The sequence below is a fragment of the Balaenoptera physalus genome (genome assembly GCF_965194825.1).
Source record: "Balaenoptera physalus genome assembly, chromosome: 16".
Taxonomy (NCBI): domain Eukaryota; kingdom Metazoa; phylum Chordata; class Mammalia; order Artiodactyla; family Balaenopteridae; genus Balaenoptera; species Balaenoptera physalus.
Genome location: NC_138898.1, coordinates 51,531,631 through 51,559,026, shown reverse-complemented (window position 1 = coordinate 51,559,026; position 27,396 = coordinate 51,531,631). Strand labels below are relative to the sequence as shown.

Genomic DNA, 27,396 nt, shown 5'->3' with positions numbered 1-27,396 from the left:
AGAAGGAAAGGAAAAAGTGCTTTAATTCAAAGTATGTGCGCCCCCGCCCCCCCATTCTCTCCACAAGTACCCCTCACACTGACTGGGCCTGGGTGAGGCAGAGGGGCAGGAGCCAGGAGGGAACCTCCATGGTGACCGCCACAAAGGAAGCCTGTGCCCAGGCCCAAGCACTGACTTTCAAGCCTGACCAAAAAACATACTTGTTTACTGATGACTTAAAAAGGCCACAAAGGCCCCACTAATACACTCAGCTAGCGAGGCCCCAGTCACCTGTCACCACAGTGCTGGGACTTTCTCCCCAGGAGGCAGCGTCCCAAAGTGGAAAGTAATGGGACTTTGGGTCTGACAGCTCCAGGTTCAGATGCAGCCTCTCTCAGCAACTGTGTCTTCTCAGAGCGGCTCCGCAACAAGCTCCTGGTCTCACCCTCGACACATCTGCTTGGGCAGGACAAGGGTTTTCCCTCGCAGCCAAGCTCTCCACCTCTGTTCCTGGTCCCACCCCAGAGAGTGGGACGGAAAGTGCCCACGGCACAGCGGGGCCCTCGGGTCACTGTGTGCAGCCAGGGTCCAAATGCACGGCTCTGGGGCAGAAGTCTCCCAGTGATGCAGCAGCACCTCCTGGGCACTCGTTAGGGATGCAGACTCTCAGGTCCCACCCAGGACCTGCTGAAAAGGGGACCTGCTGGTGAGACCTGGCACTGTGTTCTAACAAGCCATCCAGGCCATCCGATGCCACTGCAGCTTGAGACTCTCTGAGCAGAAGGAGGAGCAGAGGCCTGGCCCCAGGAGGACTTCACGGGACCAGACAGGACGGGGCTGAAGGAGCCAAACAACCTGTTTGTTAATATGTAACTCCAGGGGATTCCCTGGTGGCAAAATGGTTAAGAATCCGCCTGCCAATGCAGCAGACACGGGTTCAAGCCCTGGTCCAGGAAGATCCCACATGCCACGGAGCAACTATGCCCGTGCGCCACAACTACTGAGCCTGCGCTCTAGAGCCTTTGAGCCACAGCTACTGAAGCCCGTGCGCCTAGAGCCCATGCTCCGCAACAAGAGAAACCACCGCAATGAGAAGCAGGCGCACCGCAATGAAGAGTAGCCCCCGCTCGCTGCAACTAGAGAAAGCCCGCGCACAGCAACGAAGACCCAACGCAGCCAAAAATAAATAAATAAATAAATAAATTTATTTATTAAAAAAAAAAAAGTAACTCCAACCACCATCCCCAGACCGAGACACCCACAAGCGGGAATATTAACCCCACCTCCAAAAAACAGTGCCATGTAGGGACCCTCCTATTTCATAGGTTGTGAATCTGAACCTGGATTCCTCCTTCCTTAAACACACAATCAAAGGGCAGACTGTGTTATTACATCACAGGAAGAGGGCCTGGGGCCACGAGTGTGTATGGCTCAGGACAGGAGAGAGCAGGGCAGGGCGAAGTACTCCAGCCCATGCACGGCGCCACCAACTGGGCACGTCCCAGCTCGCAGGAGGGTTTGTGTACAAAATCTCTTTGTAGTGGAAACTACAGAGTATCAGACATAAGGGATTATTTTATTACCATTACAGGAAATTTCAAATCCATATTTAATTTTTGTGACTTGTCTATCTGTGGGTCTTTAAATAAATAAGCAGCATTTTCTCGGGGAGGGGGTGGATGTGGAGACAGAACACGCTCCACTGTCAACAGCAACTGGGGGAGATTTCATGTCCTAGGATGTACACTTCTGGAACATTTGTTTTTTCAGTAATGGACAAATATGACTTCAGTCATCAGGAGCATCAAAGGCTGAAGGAACATGGACCCAAGCTGATCTTCTCAGGTCTCAAGAGGCTGGATGAGGAAGAAGGTGGGCAGGCATGGACAGAGCTCGCCTCCCCAGCTGTGCCGCCCAGACTCAGCACACAGCATCTTCAGAAGTGAGTCTGTCTTTCCTTAAGGGATAGAAGGGTCTCACTGTGTCTCTTGAGCAGCTCTGTGAGGAAGATGCATCTCTGACTTTCTGAGAAACCAGAGGCAGGACGCTGGGGCAAAGCAAGGGGCTCTCTTCCAGCAAGAGGGCGTCCTTCAGGAAGTTAGAGTGCCAGCCAGGCCACGGAGTGCCCACCATCACCTGTCCTCAGGGGAGAGGGGAAGGAGGGGGAGAAAGGAGCCGCCTGGTCCACCTCTCCCTGCACTTCTGGCTTCTACAGAAACCAGTTTCATCCCCAACATGGTATCCCAAGTCTTTTGAGCCACTTAGTAAGTTTTCGATACAAAGAAAAGAAACACAGCAAGGTAAGGTCCAGAAACATTTTAAGCAATTCCCAATTTTTGAAACTATTTACAAGCTCACCACATGTAACATTAATAATACAACATAATAACAGTTAACACATAACCAGGTAAGTGGAACATGGTTTTGGAGCATGACTTTACTTAGGAAATGAAAAGGTTAACACTGAATATGCTACTCATACATACAGAATTGGAAACAGGAGATTCTTAGGAGGCAGAATAAATGTTTTTCACAAAATAGAAATTAATTAAAAATCAACCAAAGGAAAAAATAGGTTCTGATCTGTTGAAGGGTCCCAAATAATCAAGACACGGCAAAAACAAACACACAGAAACCACAGACAAGAAACAGAGCCTCCCTTTAAAAGAAAAGTATTTACTCTTCCTACCCAATTTCAAACAGCCCCCAAACCATTAATTCCTAGAAGGCAGGAAATGTGTTCCTAATTTCTTTTGGCAACTCCCCCTAAAAGGCCAGCACTAGCTTCCTGCACACCTTTCAGGTAACCACACACCGCCCCAGGGCCCTTGAGCCACAAGCCATAAATATATATGCAGCTTTTTAAAGTTCCTCTAGGGCGTCCCAAAGGGAATTAAAATCTAGAGAACACGGCTCTGCACACAGTGAGCCCTCAGTCACTCAGAGTACCCCCCAACCCGTGTCAGCACCACACCTGCCTTATTCACTGCTCACAAGCACCTGTGAACCAGGCACTGCCAGGACCCTCACTTGGACAGAGGCCTGGAGCAGGTGAGTATCTCGCCAGGGCCGCCAGCCTTTGGCCCTCACACCCCCTTCCTCAGCCCCCTCTGTGTTCTCCATCCCCCAGGGGCCTCAACATTCGTGTTTTCCAGAGGCTTCACTGGTGACTCCAGCTGGACACCATCGGCCACGGCTGGTCGCCCACACCACTCCCCCTTGTCCTTGCTGACAGACCCCCATCCTGTCCAGGTCTTCCTTCCTTCATCCATGTGTGTCTGCAAATATCTGGAAGGCCCACCAGGCATGTTCATGGTGGGCAGGTGGGAATGGAGACAGAGATGACAAATAGCAGCATAAGTAAAACATGGACTTTGCTAGATGGTTCAAGTGCTAAGGGGAAAAGCAAAGTGGGGAAAGGGGAACAGAGAATGCTAGAGGCAAGGAATGGCCTGTTAGTGCAGGGGAGGCCCAGCAAGCAAGGCTGCCTGGAGCCAGGCCAGCAGAGTGGTCCTGACTGGTCAACCAGTGGTTCTCACACGCCTCACCCTGCAGAGTGAATGCTGTGTCCCTAACAAGCCTCTGGGCCCTGCTGCCAGTCCAGGGACCCTACTTGCAGGGACCAACCCGGGGAGTGCCTACAAGCAAACTGGCCAACAAAGGGGAGGGGGTCCAGTGGGCCTTGGGAAGACTGGGGAAGAGTTCCTCAGACAGAAACACAGGGACCCGGCTGCTGCAGCCCAGACGGACAGGATCTCAGGACGCTGTCAAGGGTCACCCGCCGGAGGCTTGTCCGGTGTGAGAGGACGCACTTTCTTCATTCTTGGAGCCTGGCTGTGTTATGTGCTGCTGAGTCCTTCTACATACTGACCTCTCAGATTCTACGTCCAGCCCAGACTGGTCTCTGAGCTCCAGGCCAGAGAGCACTGGACATCCATGGAAATGCCCCCCAGACCCAGGCCTACGCCCTCCATCCCGCCCACACCTATTCGGCCACAGGATGGGACCATTACTGCCCCCCGGGGTCCCTTCTAGCCTCCCCCCGCTCCATCCCCTTGAGCACCACCTAGTCCAAGTGGTCACCAGCCTTGGCCGAACCCTTCACCGGCCTCCTGTCGGGTCTCCCCATCCACCCCTGTCCTCTCCAAACAAACCATCTTCTGGAAGAGTCAGTCTCATTTCCGACCCTTCTCTACTTAAACTCCTCGGCGCCTTCAACCCGCCCTGGGACTAAAGACCAAATCCCCTGCTAGGCCTGGCCCAGCACCTCCTCTGCCCCCGCGGCTCCTCATCCCCCTCAAGCGCCCTCTTTCCTCCCACTCAGGCCTCTCCACAGGCTGTGCCTCCACCTGGAGTGCTCTTCCTCTCGACCCTTTGCTTCACTAATTCCACTCAGCCTCAGTATGTAGGCTCAAGAGTTACCTCAAAAAAAAAAAAAAAAAAAAAAGAAGAAGAATAAACCGACTTCCCTGAGGGAAACATTCCCAACTAGGCTGGATTCCCTGTTACACAACCTCAAACACTCTGCTTCTCCTGCGCAGCACTTGTATCAGCTTGCAGCTCCTGGGGACGACCTGTCCCACGTCCTGAGGAGGGCAGGAAGCGGGCCAGCCCTCCTCACCACCATGTCCCCACGTCCCCGCACCCACGGCACCACCTGGATGGGTAAGGTGCTCACAGACGCCACTGCACACAGGTGCTGAGTGAACGAATGGCAGGTGCCCGAGCCTGAAGCCACACCCAGGTCCCTCTGACGGTTTTGTGCCCTTGAACACATATAACATCCACCTTATAGATGGAAAAATAGGGGCCCCAAACATGAAAGAACACTACATCCAGAGGACACGTGCTACAGCACAAAGGACTCATAGTGCCCTGGGCTCAGTTCCCTCAGTGCCGGCGCCCTGGGGTCACACTCCCAGCACCGTCCAGGGCTGAGCTCCTGCAAACCGGGAAGAGAAGGACCTGTGGGCAGGGAGCACTGCCTGCAGGTTCTCCAGGGACTGCATTTCAGAGCCAGTAACAGGAAGCCCTCGCTGAGCAGCTGAGGTATTTCCAGAAGCACAGCCAAGGGCTTTCTGTCTCCTCTCTTTAGTACCTACTTCGGCTCCCACAGAAAAGCTCTGAAATGCCAAAAAAGCCTGAGTAAAACTCTTCCGTATATCTACGACTCCAAGCACAAGGCAATAACCTCCATTTCCCCATCACAAAAATTAGCTCTTGCTTAGGACTTAGGTACATGAAAAGTGACCCGTGTAGCTGGGGGTACAGCAGCATTACTCCTAGTAAAGAAACACTGGAAAAAATAAATGCTGACCAATCACAGCACAGCAACGTAATGGAATATTCTAAGGTTAAACAACCTAAGTTCATGTTTGTGGATTTTGTCAAAATATGAAAACTTTCACACACATGTGAAATACAGACGAGAAAGGCTAAATCAAATCATCTGTTGACCCAGATTTCCTGCAGATAACATTTGGGGGACAATGGAAAGGGGTAGCAGAGCCTGCATCTGGTCCTGTCCCCCCAGCCAGGGGACACTGACAAGTCCTGCTCTGCCTGGGTCACAGGATGACGGTGGAACAGACAGAAAAGCCTGCAGGCAGATGCCTAAGCCTGTCCTGACAAATGCATGTCTGGGACGCTGAGGAGAGAGAAGGGCCAAAACGGAGCTAAATGCAGAACACGGGAGCTTCTCTCCACTCCCTCTCGAAGTCCAGGAAAACGCAACTCCAGAGGCAAGGCCCCAAGGTTCCAGAAGATGCACAGGAACAGACAAGCAGGAAGTTGCTTAGAGCAGAGAACAGAGAGATGTAAGCACACAGAGGGGATGCCGGACGACCCAGCACTAGGCGTCATACCTGAAAAGGAAAGCCTGGTAGAGGGTCTAACAGGGAAGCCCCGGCAGGGAGGCCGACTTAGGAGATGCAACCACAGGTACTCCTACAGGTGGGAGGTGAGCCCCGCTGGAGCCCCAGGGTACAAGCAGAACAGTCAGACCCCGGCAGACAGGCTAGAAAGAACTACTGACAGGTATGCAGAAAACTGAGCAAAGGGAAACATAATGTGATCACTAACTCCAGGAAAAGCAAAAGGCTGTATTAGAAAGGAAGTGTAATCACAGCACACTAAACGGGTCAGCCATCAAAAATATCTGCGGTCAAAATAAGACAAACTCAGAATGCCTACTTAGCCAAGACTGGGATTAACCGTGTTGAAAGAATGGAGGAGACGGAAGGGAAATACGTGGGTGTACCTTCCACAGGAAAAAGTCAATAGAAAGTACCTAAAATTGGAGGAAAACACCAACAGAGGAAACAGCCAGGAGCCTGGGAGCGGGAGGTGGCAGTCAGGAGAGTGCAGCTACTTTCGTCATATGACGTGTGGTACACTATTTGACTTTTTAAACTATACACGTGACAAAAAAATCAAACGGAAACGTAAAATTAAAATAAGTAGGGACTTCCCTGGTGGCGCAGTGTATAAAACTCCATGCTCCCAATGCACAGCGGCTGGGTTCGATCTCTGGTCGGGGAACTAGATCCCACATGCATGCCACAACTAAGAGTTCGCATACCGCAACTAAGGAGCCCGCCTGCAGCAACTAAGGAGCCCACCCGCACAGCCAAGTAAATAAATTAAGAAAAAAATAAAGTAGGACTTCCCTGGTGGCACAGTGGTTGAGAATCCGCCTGCCAATGCAGGGGACACGGGTTCGAGCCCTGGTCCAGGAAGATCCCACATGCCACAGAGCAACTAAGCCCGTGCGCCACAAATACAGAGCCTGCGTTCTAGAGCCCGCGTTCTAGAGCCCATGAGCCACAACTACCGAGCCTGCGTGCCACAACTACTGAATCCCACGCACCTAGAGCTCGTGCTCCGCAATGAGAAGCCATAAGAAGCCCGTGCACCGCAACGAAGAGTAGCCCCCGCTTGTCGCAATTAGAGAAAGCCTGCATGCAGCAACGAAGACCCAACACAGCCATAAATAAATAAATAAATAAATAAATAAATAATTTTAAAAAAAGAAAGAAAGAATATAAAGTAATTACCAAACACACGTAGCAAGCTGAAGTGAGAGAGTAGCAGGGACACGTCAGGAAGAACGGGCCAAGGTGGATAGACTTCTCCGCCGGGGTCCTGGCTTCTTGTCTGTGCTTTTCTACCAGACAAAGCAGAGAGGGCAGAGGGCAGCCCGGAGGCCTCCTGAGGGGCCGGCAGAGTGGGCCCCAAGTAAACACTGGTGAAATTAATGTCCAGATAAATACAGCAGTGAGGAAAAGAGGGATGTTAAAATATGACTGGGGAGCGTGGACTTTAAAGAGATGCAAACATTTTCAAAACTCTCTGGGACAGTGGCTCTCCAAACATGACCTCAGGACCAGGGGCAGCAACATCGCCAGGAACTGTGCCAAGGAAACAGGCCCCACTCAGACCAGATCAATTAGACACTCTGGGGCGGACCAGCAGCCAGTGTTTACGGGATCTACAGGTGATTCGGATGCGTGTAAACATGTGAGATCAAGCCACAACTCAGCCACTTCAGTAGTGTAAGACAGCTGTTCTCAACCAACCAGTGGTCCAGGGACCCCAGGGGACCCTAGTGTCTGAGGAAGAAGGGTCTGCAAGATCAACGCTAGTTCCATAACATCCTAAGACGTCCTTTGCCTTCTTTCATCACACTTTCTCCCGAATGTACCGTGGAGTTTTCCAGAGGCTACATGACACAACAGATCGCTTGCAGAAGCAGATATTAAAGAAACCAGCTCTTGTCAATCAAGCCAGACATTTAAGACACTTGCCAAAATGTAAAATAACGCCACTCCTCTATTTTAGAAAGCAGTTATTTTTCAAAAAAAATGCCATTAATGTTAACATGTGATAGATTATTTTTTAATGAATTAATAAAAAGATACTTTAGGGACTTCCCTGGTGGTCCAGTGGTTAAGACTCCACGCTCCCAAAGCAGGGGGCACAGGTTCGATCCCTGATCCGGGAAGTAAGATCCCACATGCCGCACCACACAGCAAAAAAAAAAAAAAAAAAAGATACTTTAAATGTTTTTAGTTTTACTTTCTAATACAGCAGAGACCAACAGAAATAACCCAAATAAACAAAGTCTCTTTGGTATTCAACGACACTGAACAATGTACAGGGGTCTGAGACAAAAAGTTGATGAATCAGTGGTCTAAGGCATTGACAACCTACATACACAAGGAGTCTCCTGCCCATCACCCAAAGGTTACAATATATACTCTACCATCTTTAAAGGCTTTCTACATCACTAGCAGTGACAACAGGATCTTTGTGGCTTAAACCAACCCCACACAAGTCCATTTTGCTGCACTCTGTTGATACCTAAAACCCACAGTGAACGAACCTCAGGACCGCAATGTGCAACACCCGCCATACACACTCAAGGTATGTGTATGTACACGCTCCACAGCAGCACCCAGCCATTTTCATGACAAAACACAAAGCATAAAATACATGAAGTTGCCCTGAAACAATAAGTTATTTTTAGGTCCCTAAGCATTTCTAAGGTCCTTTCACACATTTGTTCAAGTATGGGTTTATCCCATTTGAGTACTGTCACCAGAGAGAGGAAAGGGGCTCTCTCTAAATTCCCTTCTCAGTGAGCCTGTGGGCTGAACAAGATATTCACGCCCCTTGGGGAAGCAGAATCTCCTGATAAATAAGAATATGGTTTTATCACATAGCTATTCCTAGTTTAAGAGGAGTTTTAATTTCCCATTTCAACCCCTGTGTCAAAGAGAGGGGTCATGGCATACCCTGTGTACTTGATGAACCAACAATGCTAGACGGGGCACTGAGTCAATAAGAAGGAAAACCTGGGTGCATAGGTGTAACATTCCTTTCACTTGTTTGGGAATAAAGGAGTTTTTGTTTCTTTTTGTTGGCTGTTTTTAAGATTGATAAAAGCCACACAACCTAACATTCCGTACAAGATGTAGTGTAGATTACATCAATGAACTTCCCATATTGTATTTTTCCTTTTTATTTTTAAATACGTCAAGCTCACTGAAAAAGTTCGAGGAACACAAGAAACACCTACATCCCTCCCCTAGAGTCAGCAATGACTAACGTCTTTCCACATTTGCTGTAAGTCTCTTTCCACACATGTGCTTTTTCTGTGGGAATGCTGAAAATAAACCACAGACGTCCTGATACCTCTCTAACCCTTCCAGCATGTATTTCCTAGGAACAAGACCCCCCTACATAATGACAACAGTATTATGACCCACAAGGAATTTAACACTGTTATTATCAAGTGTTCCATCTATACTCAAAATTTCCCAACCATCCCAATAATGGCCTTTGTAGTTTTGTTTTGTTTTCTTTTAATCCAGCATCCAGTCAAGGGCCAGGCCTTAGTGGTCATGATTCTTTAGTCTTCTTCAATCTACGTGTCCGACCCTTTTTACGACACTGATATTTTATTATATGAGGGGTTTTGAAATGTTTATTATTTATTTATTTATTTATTTAGGCTGCACCAGGTCGTTATTTATTTATTTATTTATTTATTTATTTATTTATTTATTTATTTATTTTTGACTGCACTGGTCTTTGTGCTGTGTGCGGGCTTCTCATTGTGGTGGCTTCTCTTGTTGCGAGCACGGCCTCTAGGCGCGTGGGCTTCAGTAGTTGTGGCTCACGGGCTCTACAGCACAGACTCAGTAGATGTGGCATATGGGCTTAGTTGCTCCGCGGCATGCGGGATCTTCCCGGACCAGCGATTGAACCCGTGTCCCCTGCACTGGCAGGTGGATTCTTAACCACTGTGCCACCAGGGAAGCCCTGCACCAGGTCTTAGTTGCAGCACTCAGGATCTTTAGTTGCGGCATGCGGACTTCTTAGTGTGGCATGTATGTGGGATCTAGTTCCCCGACCAGGGATCGAACCTGGGCCCCCTGCATTGGGAGTGCAGGGTCTTATCCACTGGACCACCAGGGAAGTCCCACAACACTCATATTTGAGGAGTCCAAGCAGCTGTCCTGTAGATGCCCTACAGCATGTGTCCGATTTTTTTCTCATTACTTGACTCAGGTCAAACATTTTTGGCAAGAATGTTGTCCCTCCCACTGCATCCCATGGAGGGGCATAGTCTGTCCACTACTGGGGAGTCTGAGTTTGATCACGTGCTCAAGGCGGAAGCCACCAGACTTCTCCAACGTAAAGAGATCTTTTCCCTTTGTAATCAATCATCACTGGAAAGACACTTTAGACTGTGTGAGTATCCTGCCGTCCCTGCCGCCAACAAAATGTTTAAACCACGTTTTTTGACAACCACTGATGATCCTTGCCTGAATCAATTATTACCTTGGTGGTTGCAAAATACTGATTGTCTAAATCTTTCCCACTTTCTACCTTAACTGGCATTTGTCTATAAGAAGCCCCATGCACCCCCTTTGGAGTATCACTATGAGTGATTTTTACTCTCTGTGCCATGGACTTTTTAAATTCAACATATCCATGATCGTTATTCTTTTTTGTGCTCAAAATGCCCCAGATTTGCCCATTAGGAACCCATTCAAGCTGCTCTTTTTTTTTTTGACATGTCCCCATCAATTTTTGAACACTTCCTTGCTTTCTGGTACAAGATAATCCAGGCTCACATTGAATTTTCCCTGCCCAGAACCTGGAATACGTCATTTCTCCAAGGATCCCTGATCCCTTTAGTGGAAAATGGTATTTGGCAACCAAGATCTGGGGACTAGGTGTACTCAGTGCTACTGGGGTATCATTGCCCCTAGACCCTCTCAGAAAACAGGGTTAGGAATGTTTGTTAATCATGTATTCATACTCATACCTCCGATTTAAATCACCAGACAGCAGGGTCCTTCCTCACCTCTTCTTCACATTTCATCTCTTTCCTCCCAGAGAACCCTGGTTCCCAACACCAGTACATGTGCTCATTTTATCCTAAAATACAGCCAAAGTCACTTCAGAACTACTACTCTGATCTATCAACAACAAACCTACTCTGTAGTATATTTCTCTGTAGTTCTTTTTTTTCTTCTGAATATATCCCACTAAAGGAATACAGAGTACTGTGTGTGTGATTGGAATTACTCTTTCTTATGTGGTTATGTTATTAATTCAATATACTTCTAGGTTCACCTGTTTCTATTTGAACTCAATATTAGTCTTTTTTTCTATCATTGTTGTTTTACTTTTTGAATATGCAGAATATCTGCATGGTTTAAAAAGTCAAAATTATATAAAAAGGCATACTCGGGGGGGCTTCCCTGGTGGCGCAGTGGTTGAGAATCCGGGGATTCTCTGTGGCAGGGGACACAGGTTCGAGCCCTTGTCTGGGAGGATCCCACATGCCGCGGAGCAACTGGGCCCGTGAGCCACAATTACTGAGCCTGCGCGTCTGGAGCCTGTGCTCCACAACAAGAGAGGCCGCGATAGTGAGAGGCCCGGGCACCGCGATGAAGAGTGGCCCCCGCTTGCCACAACTAGAGAAAGCCCTCACGCAGAAATGAAGACCCAACACAGCCGTAAATAAATAAATAAATAAAATTTAAAAAAGGCTTTATGGTGCTGCTGTACCTAAGTTCCTCAAGAAAAAGGCATACTCGGATAAGTTTCACTCCCCTCCAGATCCCTTATTCCTTGCCCCCACCTACTTGGATAAGTTATTTTAATTAGTTTCTAGTCTATCCTTCCTATGTTTCTTTTTGCTAAGAGAAGCAATATATATAGTCAAAAATTTTTCCTATTGAAGTATACTTGATTTACAATATACACATATTCTTACTTCCTCTTCTTTCTTATTTCACATTCTTTCTCCCTTTTTTTCTTTTCAGTCAGGCCCTGTCCTGGAGCCTCTGACTATGGAAACCTCGGATGGGTTGAGGATCAGATTAGAGGCTGAGAGGGTAGGTGAGAAGAGCCTGCTCTGGGGGTCAGGAGGGTCCTTCTTCTTCCCGTCAGTTCCTCCTCCTCTGAACTGAAGACTGAAGTCCATCACTCAGTGTTCTGGACCTCAGATCTTTTTTTTTTTTCCTCTCTTTTTCTTTTTTAAACTGGAGTAAATTAACCATTTTTAAGTATACAGCTCTGTGGCATTAAGTACATTCACACTGTTGTACAACCATCACGATTATCCATCTCTGGCACTTTTTCATCTTCCTCAACTGAAACTCTACCTATCAAACACTATCCCCCTCCCCAGGCACCCACCATTCTACTTTCTATCCCCATTGTTTACTCTAGCAGGCCTCCTATAAGCACCCATTCTTTCCTACCGCATAGTATGCATATTAATTTGTATCAATACTTTCTTTTTTCACTTAATACATCTTAGAAATAACTCTCTACCAGTTCGTAGGAATCTTCCTCTTTTATTTTTGCAGCTGCACAGTTCTCAGTTAAGTTGATGTACCTTGGTTCACTCATCCTGGGTGGACATCTAGGTTGTTTCCATTTTTGTATCACAAATAATGCTGCAGTGAATAACCCCGTGCATCCGGTGTTTTGCACCTGGGGAGGTACATCCTCAGGGTAAATGACTGGAAGTGTGACTGTGAAGTTGAGGGCAAATGCACACACAGATACTGCCAAGCTCCCCTCCAAGAGGACTGTACCACCCTGCACTCCCACAGCAATACGAGAGCGTGCCTGTTTCCCAAAGCCTCACCAAAATAATGTGTTCAAGCTTTTACATATATGCCAAGAGTGAGAAATGCTATCCCAGCGATTTTAATTCGCATTTCTTTTATCATAAGTGAAGCTGAGTATCTTTTCATATATTTAAGGGCCATTTGTGTATCTTCTTCTGTGGAATGTCTTCGTATCTTTTGTTCATTTTTCTATCACCTGTGGTCTCTTTTCCTTTTGACTTTTAAGAGTTTTTATATCAGCCTTTTATCTGTGATTCACATGTTTTTAAAAAATTTTATTGAGAGCTCCTACTCCAGAACACTGGGGCCAAAGAGGTGTCCTGGGCTGGCTGTGCTTCCCGCTTCTCCCAGATGAAGACCTGTGTTCCTGTGTGGGCGTGGTCAGGAGGTCCAGGATGGACCTGACACAGAGCCAGCCATCAACTCTGGCAGAGCCAGGAGGCCAGCCATCCTCTGCTCAGATCTCTCCCGCAACTCACACCTTCGAACCATCCTCATCTGTTTGTCAAGTGAGAAAAATATTCTCACTGCTTGAAGTTTTTAAAGGTACTTTAGTAGGCTTTCAAAGGAAATGCTAATCTCTCTAATCAGTGTAAATTTTTATTTACTTTTATTGTGGCTCAAGCAATCTATGAGTAAAATAAAAATTACCATTTAAAAACAATTTTTTTTTGGCTGCGTTGGGTCTTCGTCGCTGCACGCAGGCTTTCTCTAGTTGCGGGGAGTGGGGGCTTCTCTTGTTGCAGAGCACAGGCTTTAAGCACGCGGGCTTCAGTAGTTGTGGCATTCGGGCTCTAGAGCGCAGGCTCAGTAGTTGTGGTGCACGGGCCTAGCTGCTCTGCGCCATGTGGGATCTTCCCGGACAAGGGATCGAACCCATGTCCCCTGCATTAGCAGGCGGACTCCTATCCACTGCGCCACCAGGGAAGCCCAAAATTACCCATTAACTTGACAAATATATAAACAACAAGGTCCTACTGCATGGCACAGGGAACTATATTCAATATCCTGTGACAAACCATAATTGAAAAGAATATGAAAAAGAATGTAAATATATACACAAAACTGAGTCACTTTGCTGTACAGAAGAAATTAACACATTGTTAATCAACTATACTTCAATAAAAAATTTTAATTAAAAAATTCAAAATTAAAAAATTAAAATATATATGATTAATCAGTTCACTGGCAAGAAGCTTAATCTAAACAAAAAGGTTTATAAAACATCCCTGGATTGCTAGTGACAGTAAAATGCTAAGCCACTGTTCTGTTTACTGACCCAGTGATTTATGGCAATAAAGGCCTTTACAGTCCTGAACAATGCCTCTGGTCCAAACACATAAACCACCTGCCAACACACTCAGCCAACAGGTGCCATCACATCATTCATAACCGGAGTTTTAGGCTTTAAGCTGGTTAAACTCACTTAAAGAAAAATCAGAATAAAGTATGTGAAATAAAAAAGAACAATGGATCTTGAAAGCCTCTGACATCCACACCATGGATGAGGTGAGGTTGGGTGAGGTCCCAACACCATGGAGCCCTAGTTCAGAACAGGGATATGAACAGGCAAGCTTACTTCTGACTACAGCAGGACTATTTACCTGTGGGCACAGAAGGCTCTAAAACTTTTGTAAATGCTTTTAAAAATTATCCAACAAAAGAAAAAGCAAAGTAGGTCATTTAACAAACTAGAATTACAGGAGTTATATACCCTTAAATCCTTCTGAAGACATGGGTCTTTAAAAAATAGCTGGGACTTCAAGAAAATAGCTAAAAATACCTGGGATTTTAGAAATCCCAGGTAATAGACATACAGACACTGTATGCAAAAGAACTTAATATGCATGGTGACAGTGCTTCCTGTAACTTACAGATAATAATACTAAAATGTTATTGGCCCTCTGGTTTGTCTCATATTTAGAGCAGCCATCCAGGACACCTTGCCCACAATATGTCCCTGCTGAAAGGGGGCAGCACCCATTCCAGGCTTGCTGCTCTCAGCCCAAGGTTCAGCTTGCCCAGCAAGAGGTTTACAGACAAGGAGCCAGGACAGCTGATCCATCAGCACAGACAGGACACTGGCTCAACATTAGCTCTGGTTTTGAAACTTACGAAAAACACACCACCACAAGATTGTAACCAGAGTAATACCAACTTGCCAAAAACAAGTATTAAATATTTAGACAGAAGAAACAAAATGTACCTACTGAAAAAATTTCTTTTTCTCCCTAACCATGATACTGAATCCATTTACACTAATCGACTAATCTCAAAAGCTTTTGAAACTTCCAATGCAATCAGTGCAATTCTTTTCACCAGGAAGTTCTTACTTACTTATGTTAGATGCTGATGAAAGCTCAATGCCAACCTTCAAGAATTACAGGCATTTTCATACGCATTTCTCCAAATATCAATAAAAATTAAAGGGCTTCCTTGGTGGCGCAGTGGTTCAGAATCTGCCTGCCAATGCAGAGGACACGGGTTCGAGCCCTGGTCTGGGAAGATCTCACGTGCCGTGGAGCAACTGGGTCTGTGAGCCACAACTACTGAGTCTGCGTGCCACAACTACTGAGTCTGCAATCTTGAGCCCATGAGCCACAGCTACTGAGGCCCGCGCACCTAGAGCCCGTGCTCCGCATCAAGAGGAGCCACCGCAATGAGAGGCCTGTGCGCCACAACGGGGAGTGGCCCCCGCTCACCACTACTAGAGAAAGCCCACGCGCAGCAAGGAAGACCCAACTTGGCCAAAAATAAATAAATACATTTTAAAAATAAATAAAATAAAATTTTAAAATTAAAATTAAAATTCCATCTTCAATAAGCATCTGAACATGCTAATTCAACGTTCTATGCAGTTTTTAAGTTTACTAGAAAATCTGAGTTTCTTTAGATGTATTTTGTATATTGATCTAATACCTTAACAGAGTCAAAGTAAAACATGTAAATATTTTGTCTTTCAGGTTTATTTACATTTTTTATTTCTAAAAATGACAATGAAATTTTTTACTAGATTCCTTTTTATACTGTTTGAAATTTATGGTATATGTACAGGCACTACTTTTCAAAATAAATAAAATGAGTAACATAATAGAGAATTTGGCCAATACTTCAAATAAAACCACCCCATTTCCACCACACACACCGACACAACGAAAAATATTTTTTTAAAATACATTTATTTATTTTTATTTATTTATTTTTGGCTGCACTGGGTCTTCGTTGCTGTGCGCGGGCTTTCTCTAGTTGCGGCAAGTGGGGGCTACTCTTCCTTGTGGTGCACGGGCTTCTCATTGCAGTGGACTCCCTTGTTGCGGAGCACGGGCTCTAGGCACACAAGCTTCAGTAGTTGCAGCACATGGGCTTCAGTAGTTGTAGCACGCGGGCTCAGTAGTTGTGGCTCACGGGCCCTAAAGCACAGGCTCAGTAGTTGTGGCGCACGGGCCTAGTTGCTCCACAGCATGTGGGATCTTCCCGGACCAGGGCTTGAACCCGTGTCCCCCACACTGGCAGGCAGATTTGTAACCAATGCGCCACCAGGGAAGCCCCGAAAAATAATTTTTAATACTTCCTTTAAGACTTTTATTTTCACATGGATAACTTTTACCCAGTTAAAATTGTGGTATACATACAATGAATTTATATACGACTATTCACTTATATCAGAAGTGATAATCTAGGCTACTCTGGAGACTGCAATTATCATGAAAGTACTTTCAATGGCCACCTAAACAGTCTTCAGTGGGTGCCTAACCCTTTTGTCTGATATTTCGATTATAATTAATGTTTAGACCCTGTGCCCAGAATTTAAACGAAATAAGTGTTTGAAAAGGAAGCAACCCCTAACTTGGTGCCCTTTACAATGCGGTCCGTGTACTCCACATGGAATTTAATTCTTCCTAAATGTTAGATCCTACACTGGAATAATCCCACATGACTCTGAATCTCCCTGAGGACAAGTAAGCCTTAGGCTTCCATTAAAGTACAGCTGGCCCTCCGTATCTGTGGGTTCCACATCCACGGATTCAACCAAGGATCAAAAACATTTTGGGGGCTGGGGCTGGGGGGACTTCCCTGGTGGTCCAGGGAAGTTAAGTTAAGACCCTGCACTTCCACTGCTGGGGGTATGGGTTCAATACCTGGTCGGGGAACTAAGATCCCACATGCTGTGCAGAGTGGCCAAAAAAAAAAAAAAAATTGGGGGAAAGAAATTCCAGAAAGTTCCAAAAAGCAAAACTTGAACTTGTCACCTGCTGTCAACTATTTACATAGCATTCACACTGTATTTATAACTGTTTATGTAGCATTTACATTGTATTAAATATTATAAGTAAAGCAGAGATGAGGGGCTTCCCTGGTGGTGCAGTGGTTGAGAATCTTCCTGCTAATGCAGGGGACACGGGTTCGAGCCCTGGTCTGGGAAGATCCCACATGCCGCGGAGCAACTAAGCCCATGAGCCACAACTACTGAGCCTGCGCATCTGGAGCCTGTGCTCCGCAACAAGAGAGGTCACGATAGTGAGAGGTCCACGCACCGCGATGAAGAGTGGCCCCCACTTGTCGCAACTAGAGGAAGCCCTCGCACAGAAACGAAGACCCAACACAGCCCCAAAAAATAAATAAATAAATAATAATTTAAAAAAAAAAAAAACAACAAGATGATTTAAAGCATATAGGAGGAAAAAATTATAAAACAAAACAAAACCAAAAAAATCAACAGAACATTGTAAATCAACAATGTTTCAATAAAAAATATTACAGAACAAAAAATAATAAAGTATATGGGAGGATGTGTATAGGTTATATGCAAATATCACACCATTATGTATAAGCAACTAGAGCATCCATGGATTTTGGTATCCAAGGGGGGTAAGTCCTGAAACCAATCCTACCCTCCATACAGAGGGACAAATGTATACATCTGAGATCTTCAATTTTAAAAAACAGGTCAAAAAGCAGGCTCAAAACAACAGACATGGAATTATACCATTTTTGGACAATGAAGCATTATTACATATATTTTAATTTACACATTAAATACTTAAATAGTTATCTCTGGATGGTGGATTATAGGTGATTCTTATTTTTATATTTTGCTTACTGGTGTTACTTACTTTTATTTTTTTAAACAATGAACATCTGGGACTTCCCTGGTGGTCCAGTGGCTAAGACTCCGTGCTCCCAGTGCAGGGGGCCCGGGTTCGATCCCTGGGCAGGGAACTAGATCCCACATGCCGCAACTAACAGTTCGCATGCTGCAACTGAAGATTCTGCACACTGCAACTAAAAGGTCCCACATGCCGAAATGAAGGTCCCCCATGCCACAACTAAGACCCGGAACAGCCAAATAAATAAATAAATAAATAAACATTTAAAAATAATAATAGAAAATAAACAATAAACATCTATAAAAATAATTCAGCTTCTATCCAATATGACCTCAATTGTGTACTTCTATACAGTTATGTGTGTGTGTATACAAAAAAGTCTGGAAGGAAATGCACAAAAATGCTAATGGTGCTTTTCTTGTGATAGTGGGATTATTGGTCATTTTTTGTTTTATATTTTATAACACTCTGTATTTTCCAGTTTTTAAAAATAATAAGCATGTGTTACTTTTATACTATGAAAAAGGCATTTTTTAAGACACTAACAAAATTGCCTGGGATCCAAGCACAGAAAGGAACGTCATCTGCCTTTTAGCAATTCCTCTGACACACAGACCCAGACACACACACACCACCAGCTCTCACGTGCACCTGCTCCCGCATGCACACTCATTCTCTCTCACACACACATGCAAACCCAAGACTAGGACAGAAACTGGAAAGGAAACTGAAGCAACTAAAATGTGCGGCCAAACGTCCCCAGGGAGTTCCAACTGCCCACCAGCAGAGGAATGGAAAGGAATGAAAAGCAGGGAGACCTTCTGTGCATTGACACCTCCTCCAGCAGCCTCCTTTTGCAAGTGCTGAGGAAGACGGACAGGGCCCACAAGGTTACTGAAGGGCATTCACGGCTCCAACGTGCAGGGCTCTCTGGAAAGGACCCGTGACTGTTAAAATGTAAATGCTTAAGTGAGTGTTATACTGTGAAAATAATCTTTACAATTATAATTAATTCCTTTGAAAAATAACACCAAAAGAAATGAATCCTTTCTCACAATACTCTCACAGTTTATTTTACAATTTCTGCTTTATGATAAGTTGGTGATGACTACAAAAGCATCAGTCCTCTCAGTACGAAGGGGTCACGTCAACGAGGAATCTTCATAGATAGTCAAGGCCTTAAAGATAACCTATTGCAACTTCAGAACTAGTGCCTGGGCACATGTGACTATAAATTCCTGGTCAAGAAAATACAACCAGAAAGCTCCGCTGTAGTCTTCTTTCCCCTTTCAATTCCTGCCAACACTGTGTTCTATTACACCACACCTGATCTATCACCAGATGAGGTAATGAGAGCCAAACACGCCATGACATTGCTAAAGAAAGAGGGACACAAAAGCCGCCTGTATTATGAATGGGAACTGCTTCTATTAAAAATTCAGATAATCCACTTAAATAATTTAAAACACTTCCTTCATAAACAGATTACATAAAAGATACTGAAAGTGCTACCTTTGAAAATTTGACAATAATCAAGATAATTGAGTTGCAATCATCAAGGACAGTAATGTGACCGGCCTAAGAGACTCATGAACTCAGTATTTTGAAATCTCAAGGTGGAAAAGTACAGCAACTTACGGTCTTTATTGCTGTTATCCAGCTTATCCAAACTGTTCCTACAGTTAAAAAAAAATCATAAATGTTTAAAAAAGAATTCTTATCTTTTAGAGATATATACTGAAATATTTATGGGTAAAATGATATGTCAGGTATGTGCTTCAAAAGTAATCTGGGGGTGGGGCGTAGGGAGTTCACAAATGAACCAAGACTTCGGAAACTGTGCAATGGCTTGGGGGCAGGTAGAGTGTTTCACTAGGCTATGCTCTCTACTCTTATGTATGTTCAATACTTTTCATTTTAAAAAATTAAAAGTATTTATCATGAGGTAGAATTCTTCACTTTTCTCTAAATTATTTCACTATCAAGGAATACTTCTCTTTGCTCCTCTATAATGTATTCTGACATTGGACTTGGAAAAGCAAGACTGAGTCATAATAAAGGCTAGCAAAGCTTACACAGACACAAAAATTAACCTTTTGCTACACTGTTAATTATCTGCTCCAAAACAAGAGCTCTCCTCCACCATCCCAGGGAGCCTGTCCAAGTCCAGTACTTAGATCACATCCAACACTGCTTCTTCCTGACAAGTCTGGGAGAGCAGACGGAAGGGGCAATGCCACAGGAGATCTCCCACACTTGCCCATCCTCACCAAATCCTGAGTCATCCTGGCCTTACCCCCAAACTTAAAATTCCACCAGGGGCTACCAGAGCAAAGAATGTTGACTCATTTCTACTTTGTATTTAGAAAAAGCTCAGCCCCAAATAACAACCCAAATTTTTTCCCACTGTGATCAGTAAGAATGATACAACAAAAGGTGGTTCTCAAATGAAAATGGTTTTATGAAAGTCAATAAGATGAAACTTTGTGGGATTATTTAGGAGCACCAAACCTAGGAAGTTGAGAGCCACCTAAACATTATGAGCCCAGAAGACCTAGGTGTAGTCCCTGTTATTGCATTGACAATCTGTGAGGCCTTGGAAAGTAACTTAACCTTTCTGGGCCTCCAGTTTCTTATCTGTAAAGTGGGATGAATCCCTTCTGCCTCCTACCACCTCAGAGAAAGGTTGATAATCCAGTGAAAACATAAATGAGCCTCATATAAGCTATAAGGCACTCTATTAAGAGTCAGATTATGGTAAAGAAAAACAAATAGGGCTTCCTTGGTGGCGCAGTGGTTGAGAATCTGCCTGCCAACGCAGGGGACACGGGTTCGAGCCCTGGTCTGGGAAGATCCCACATGCCACGGAGCAACTAGGCCCATGAGGCACAATTACTGAGCCTGCGCACCTGGAGTCTGTGCTCCGCAACAAGAGAGGCCGCGATAATGAGAGGCTCGCGCACCGCGATGAAGAGTGGCCCCCACTTGCCTCAACTAGAGAAAGCCCTCACACAGAAACGAAGACCCAACACAGCCATAAATAAATAAATAAATAAATAAAAAAGAAGAACAAATGTGCCACTTTCCTAACATTCTTGATTGGTGTAATGAGGAAGGGAATGTTTGCAGAGAAGACACATCACACTAATGAGAAACAACCAAGGATACCCAAGGTGCTCTCCAGCCGAGGGGCAAGAAGGAAAAGCATCAAAAAAACTTAGACCAGGACTTCCCTGGTGGCGCAGTGGTTAAGAATCCACCTGCCAATTCAGGGGACACAGGTTCAATCCCTGGTCCGGGAATATCCCACACACTGTGCGCCACAACTACTGAGCCTGTGCTCTAGAGCCCACGAGCCACAACTGCTGAGCCCACGTGCTGCAACTACTGAAGCCCATGTGCCTAGAGCCCATGCTCCCCAACAAGAGAAGCCACTGCAATGAGAAGCATGCACACTGCAACGAAGAGTAGCCCCCGCTCACCACAACTAGAGAAAGCCCGCATGCAGCAACAAAGCCCCAACGCAGCCAAAAATAAATAAAATATTTTAAAATTTATTAAAAAAAAAAAAAAAAACTTAGGCCAGCAATCACAATCCATACTAACCATACAGGAAACTGTCAGTCACATATCTCTCTCTCTGCCCATTACACTAAGAGATGGAAGACCTGTCCTGAGCAATGTCTTCAACCCAGAGCTAAACAGGAGCTCACACTGACCTAGACGCCAACATTCAGGATGCCCACAGGGACATGCCCACGCTGAAAACTCAACAAGCAGCCCTGACTCAGGACGACCCAGTTCTTTACATGACAGCTCAATGGACACTGTGAATACTCAGGGGGCACACAGATCCTTTATAAAGGTTCTTAAGGTTATGGCAGACACCCTAAATAGCAGGATGTCAATTTTACCTCTTGGCTTAAACATGCATATGTACCTGAACACCCACTTAACAAATACCCACATGTATGAAAAGTCAATAAAATACAGAAACTAGCAGATCAACCTTTTGTGATTTCCCACTACTAAGTAAAATATTTAAAAATGAACACCAGTAACCTATTTGATGTCTATTTGGGTTAACAGCAGAACATACACAGCCTTGCTGCTGTCTCCACATAAACTTTCATAAGTGCTGAGATGGGGGAAGGCCTGGATCTTGAGGCCCACCTTCTCCCAGAGCAGCCGCAGCCCTGGGAGCTGCACAGGACTCCTGCCACACTGCCCTGTGCATTCCCGTCACCTGTCCAGCACCTCACCTGTCCTACAAGAGTGGAGATGGCCCTGATGGAGTTCTGCTCGAGTTTGTATTCACCACTGTGCTCTTAGGCTCATTCCCCTCCCGCTGGGGTTCATCCCTTTCCCTTCCGCAGAGAAGGTATGGAAATGACCGTTTTTCACGTCCACTGTCTCCCCAACAACGAATCTACCTAAAACAGCCAAACATACACAGTAAAGTAACTACGCTCAAAATAGATTAACATGATCTTAAGCGTCCAAGTGCAGCCTGGCCTTTGCAGACCGAAGAAGTGAATTACTTCAGCCAAACCAGACCTGGGCCCTCAGTTGGGGCAACCGCTGGCACTTCTCCATCCAGAGGGTACTTTTATCCGGCAGCCTAGGGGCATGTCCCCACGCCAGGAGCTCCTCTCAAGTTAGGAAAGATCAGCTTGTGTGGCTTGGGATGGCAGGGAAAGAAACTGACTCCCGCGAATAGAACCTCTTTAAAGGGGGAAGAGGTGCTTCAGCGAAATTCAACCAGAGGTGAGAGCAGAAATGAATCAAAAGAGAACGCGGGACCTGCACTCCGCGACCACCGCGCGGGGCCCGGCTGCCACGCTGCGAGTTACCTGTTCTGCCCCGTAGACGGTGGCGAACTGGACGAAGTCTTCGATGCGGACGAAGCCGTCCCCATCCCCGTCCAGGGCATCGAATACGGCTCGGAGGCGGGGGCCGTCCTCCGGACACCCCGCGGGCTCGCTCGTTAGGGGGCGGGTCTGGCTAAAGTCCGAGGGCCGGTCCGGGTCCCCGGGACCCAGCTCCAGGGCCGGCTCGCCCACCGCGGGGGACGCGAAGGAAGGAAAGAAGTCGACCTCGCCCCTCAGGTGATGGCTGCGGCTGAAGTCCTGCGCGCGGACAGACGCGCTGTGCGGGGGGCTGTCACCCTCCGGCTCCGTCGTCCAGGAAAAGAGCGGACCGAGTTCCGGCAGCGGCGGGTCGAGGTCGGGGTCCCGGCTCGAGCGCTGCGGTCGCCGCTCCCGCCCCGGAGCTCGCCCAGCATCCGCGCCGGCCGCGAGGTCCTGCGGGCCGAGCCCAGGGCGCGGGGCAGGGGCGGCGGGCGCTCCGGGCCCACCGGGCTCTGGGTCGGGGCCCGGGCCGCCCGCTGGGGAGGCCGGCCAGCCCGGGTCCATCTTCATGGGCGCGCCCCCAGCCGCGGCGCGGGCCCGCGAGGCCAGTGGTGCGGCGGGCGGCGCGGGCGGCAGACAAAGGCGCTCAAGGCGCGGCGGCGGGCGCGGGCATCCCCGCGGCGGCGCGGGCGGGCGCGCGCGGGGCGCCCGGACTGCTCGGGCTGGCGCTCGGGCCCTGATCCGCCCTCGCCCATCTTCGCGCCGCGCCTCAGCTGTCCTCGGCCCGGCGGCGCGGCGGGCGCGGGCCCATGGCGGCGGCGGGCGGCCGAGGGAAGTCGAGGGGGAGGGAGGGGAGAGGACGCCGAGGAGGGGGACGCCGAGGAGGGGACCCTGAGGAGGAGGAGGAAGACCCTGACGAGGACGACGACGCGGAGGTGGACGCTGAGGGGGATGCAGCCTAGGCGGACGACAAGAAGGCACCCGAGGTACCGGAGCGCACGCCACCGCCCTCGCCCCGCCCTCCGTTCGGCCTGACGTCAGCACGTCGCGCCGCACGCTGGCCCCGCCCCTCGCCGCCTTGCTTTAAAGGCAGGCGCCGGCGCGGCTGCGCGGTTTGGGGTCTTCGGTCCCTCGTCGTGTACCGGCGTTTGGGAGCAAGAGGCGGGTGTGCTCCGAGGCTGTGGGCCCGGGCGTGACGTCATCGACCCACGCACGGGACGGATGGACTGAGTCCTGCAAGTGTAAAGCGCTCCCACAAATTGATAAGCAGCAAACACGATCCTAATTGGGTGGGGGAAGTGCAAGTGGCGCCCTCCGCAGACGCCCGCCGCGCGGAGAAGTCCAGGCGTTGACCTGCGGCAGCAAGAGCAGCCACCGCCTGAGTCTGGAAGGGCCCTGAAAATGAAACTTATGACCGAAGGAACGCGTGGCCAAACACTGAGACCTTTTTTTAAATCTATGACAAGGGCTTTTTTCCCCGTAGGATATCCAGTGTTCATCACCAGTGTACAGTCAAGCCTCCCAAGCACTGCGGCTGTCTTTGACAAGTGACATCTGTTTCTCTAGATGTCACTATCGTCAGTGGGGACACAGGGCGCCAGGCAGCAACATGGGAACCTTGAAGCAGGCATGAAAGCGGAGACATGCTGGATAGGAGCCGGTGAGCTGCCAGGCCTCAGGCGAGGTGCACTTAACATTACAGGCTCCATTTAGAGCCTGTAATGAGATGTATCGGGGAAAGCACCAGCACTAGGTATGTTCATAAGCATCTCTGGCAAGAACCAAAGGAAACTGAACCTGTTTCCAAGTGTACCGTGAGGAGCAGTGTGTTAATTAACTGATTCATCTCCCATGACAAAATCACAGGGCACGTAGCACCAGATTTTGTGAGGTTGGCATTGGGGAAAAGAAGGGCAAGGGAATACCACCCCGCAACCCAAAAACTATATTCTCAATTTCTTATAAGAACTGTATGCTTTCATGAGGAAGATACTGCATTCAACGAAAATAAATTATCTCCAGTTTGGCAAGAATCTGAAATTGGACTGGTGCCTTTGGCCAGATACAGTTTTCAGAGGTAGTTATAGTGATGTGTCAACCTTTCTAAATAAGGGTATTAATGTGGGGGAGGTAAAACCAAATGAGGCGAGGGCTGCGCCCTGAGGAAGCAGCACTCCTACTGCTGCTGTGCCAATTCATGAAAAATCTGCATTCCTTGGCTGGCTGATGCACCCAAACAGAACCCCAGCATGGAAAGCATGCACCTTCCTGCTTAGACCACGTCAAGAGACTCTGTTCCTGAAACATTAAAGGTAACAAGTTCCTGGGCACTTGGACTTGGCGTTTGGACCTCGAGCATCCCCTATAGACATTTTTAAAATTTATTTATTTATTTATTTATTTATTGTTGGCTGCGTTGGGTCTTCGTTGCTGCGCATGGGCTTTCTCTAGTTGTGGCAAGCGGAGGCTACTCTTCGTTATGGTGCACGGGCTTCTCATTGCGGTGACTTCTCGTTGTGGAGCACAGGCTCTAGGCATGTGGGCTTCAGTAGCTGTGGCTCACAGGCTCTAGAGCGGAGGCTCAGTAGTTGTGGTGCATGGGCTTAGCTGCTCCATGGCATGTGGGATCTTCCCGGACCAGAGAGCAAACCTGTGTCCCCTGCATTGGCAGGTGGACTCTCAACCACTGCTCCACCAGGGAAGTCCTCCCTTTAGACATTTTTGATCTCTAACATTCAAGATGAAATGAACCAGCTCAAGGGAAGCAGCCCCTGCTGCCATTTTAACCTGCTCCTCCACGCCCACGCCATGCACTTTTTAATTTAGCCATGTAACAGGTACACAGAAGAGGAAGGGAGAGGATGGGGTGCAGCTCACAGTTGTTGGCTTTTGGGTCTGAGTGAATGTCTGTGAAAACCTCCCTCTGTGAGTCTTTCTTTTTGAAAGGTACCTGGGTTAAACACTTACCTTTTGGAACTCAAGCAAATGGGTCTCCTTGATCCCTCTTCCCTGGTGACCTTTGACCTATGGAGAAAGATGGGAAAACGAAGACCAGCAAGGTGACTCAGCAGATTCTTAGCTGTGTAGCACAGCCCTGTAGGACCTGACAAGGGAGCAAAGGGAAAGTAGGTCAAGAAGCCTCAGTGGAAGAATGCACATGTCTCTCCTGGGATAGGGCCTCTCCACCACCTGGGTGAGATCTGGCCACTGACAGGAGGAAGGGGAAGGTGACAGGCAAGGCTAAATTTGATCACAAATCTATCTTATTTAATGCACATTTTTAAAAACCAGGAGGAAATACACCAAAATTACAGTAGACATTACATATGATTTCCCCCATTTTTGCTAGTCTGATGAACTTAAAATGGCAGCTCATCTTGTCTTATTTGAATTTAGCTGAATGCTAATGTGGTTGAGTGTTTCTTACTGTGTTTACTGACCACTAGGATCTGTGAATTGCCCAGTTGTAGCACTTGCTTTTCTTTTGAGTTCTCTGACTTTTTTTTTAGGTAAAATCCCTCATGTTTTTGATGTTGCAAGTATATTCTCCCTGCCTGTGACCCCTTCATGAACTCTGCCTGTTGGGGAAGATTAGACATAAATCTTTCATTTTGGGTAGTCAAACCCATCATTTTTATCCTTGGTGGCTTTGCTAATCATAAGGAAGATGGACTTTTCTATAGCTGGTGCTAGTTGTCTGTACAGAAACCTTACAACTAGATCCCTATGTCATATCAGATACAAAAATAATTAGAGTGATCAAAGACATAAAAGTGGAAAGCAAGGGAATTCCCTGGCAGTCCAGTGGTTAGGACTCCACACTGCTGAGGGTGCAGGTTCGATCCCTGGTCAGGGAACTAAGATCCTGCAAGCCACAAGGTGTGGCCAGAAAAAAAAAAAAAAAAAAGCAAAACTTTAAAACTTTTAGAAGACATTGAAAAATATCTTTATGACCTTGGCGCAAGAAAGTTTCGAATAAAAATTACAAACCATTAAAAAAAAAGACAATGACTTAAATACTTTAAAATTTAAGCTTTCCAAAAGTTAAGGGACACAAATCAAATAGGGGGTGGGAGGGCTGGGGGAGAGGGAAATTTGATGAAGTGAAGGAACTGTTTCATATCTTGATTGTAATGGTGGTTCTATAACTGAATGTGTTTGTCAAAATTCACAGAACTATACGCTACAAAGAATGAATTTTACTGTATGTAAATTATGCCTTAGTAAAAATTAATTAAAAATAAATTATCCTTCTGTTTGATGAAAGACACATCATAGACTGGTGTCTTAGTCTGCTCATGCTGCTGTGACCAAATGCCATATACTGGTTCGCTAAAAAGCACATTTATTTTTCATAGTTCTGCAGTCTGGGAAATGCAAGATCAAGGTGCCAGTGTTAACCTAAATAAAGCCAGTTATTTTACCAGCAACGTGGGTTTATTCAGAAGCTGCAAAGAGTTGTAATTGGAGACTATGTCCAGCAAAGGAAAGGAAATGCTTTTATAGGGGAGAAGGAGGAGTTGAGAGGAGCTGTCATAAACAAAGAGCCCATTGGAGGAAACTGGGAGTTCTAGGTGCAGTGGCTTTTCATTGGCTGAGTTGTGACAGTCTCTCATTGGCTGGACTGTTGCTGGTCAAAGAGAAATTTTTCTTCCTCCTGCTGGGTAGTAAAGTAGTATCCCTTCCTGCTGGGACACGTTGGGATCTGTGCTGATGTTGAGTGGTATGTGCATGAAAGCTCCCCCTTCTGGAACCCTGGTTCCATTTTGGTGAGGTTTCCTTTTATTACTTTTCACACTA

The 27,396-nt window shown here is 46.8% G+C and overlaps 1 protein-coding gene across 7 annotated transcripts in view; it reads right to left on the bottom strand.

The window, feature by feature from the left end:
• The window catches only part of RAB11FIP3 (RAB11 family interacting protein 3), an 80,927-nt gene extending 57,237 nt beyond the window's left edge, over window positions 1–23,690 (bottom strand). Inside the window, exon 1 of one of the 7 annotated variants that reach the window (XM_082430849.1) lies at window positions 22,600–23,690. In XM_082430849.1, coding sequence (XP_082286975.1) covers window positions 22,600–23,166 — 567 coding nt within the window. In that variant the 5' untranslated portion in view covers window positions 23,167–23,690. The remainder of the gene's footprint in view (window positions 1–22,599) is intronic. The other 6 variants (XM_082430850.1, XM_082430853.1, XM_082430851.1 and 3 more) reach the window with 6 other exon arrangements.
• Window positions 23,691–27,396: the final 3,706 nt, after the last annotated feature.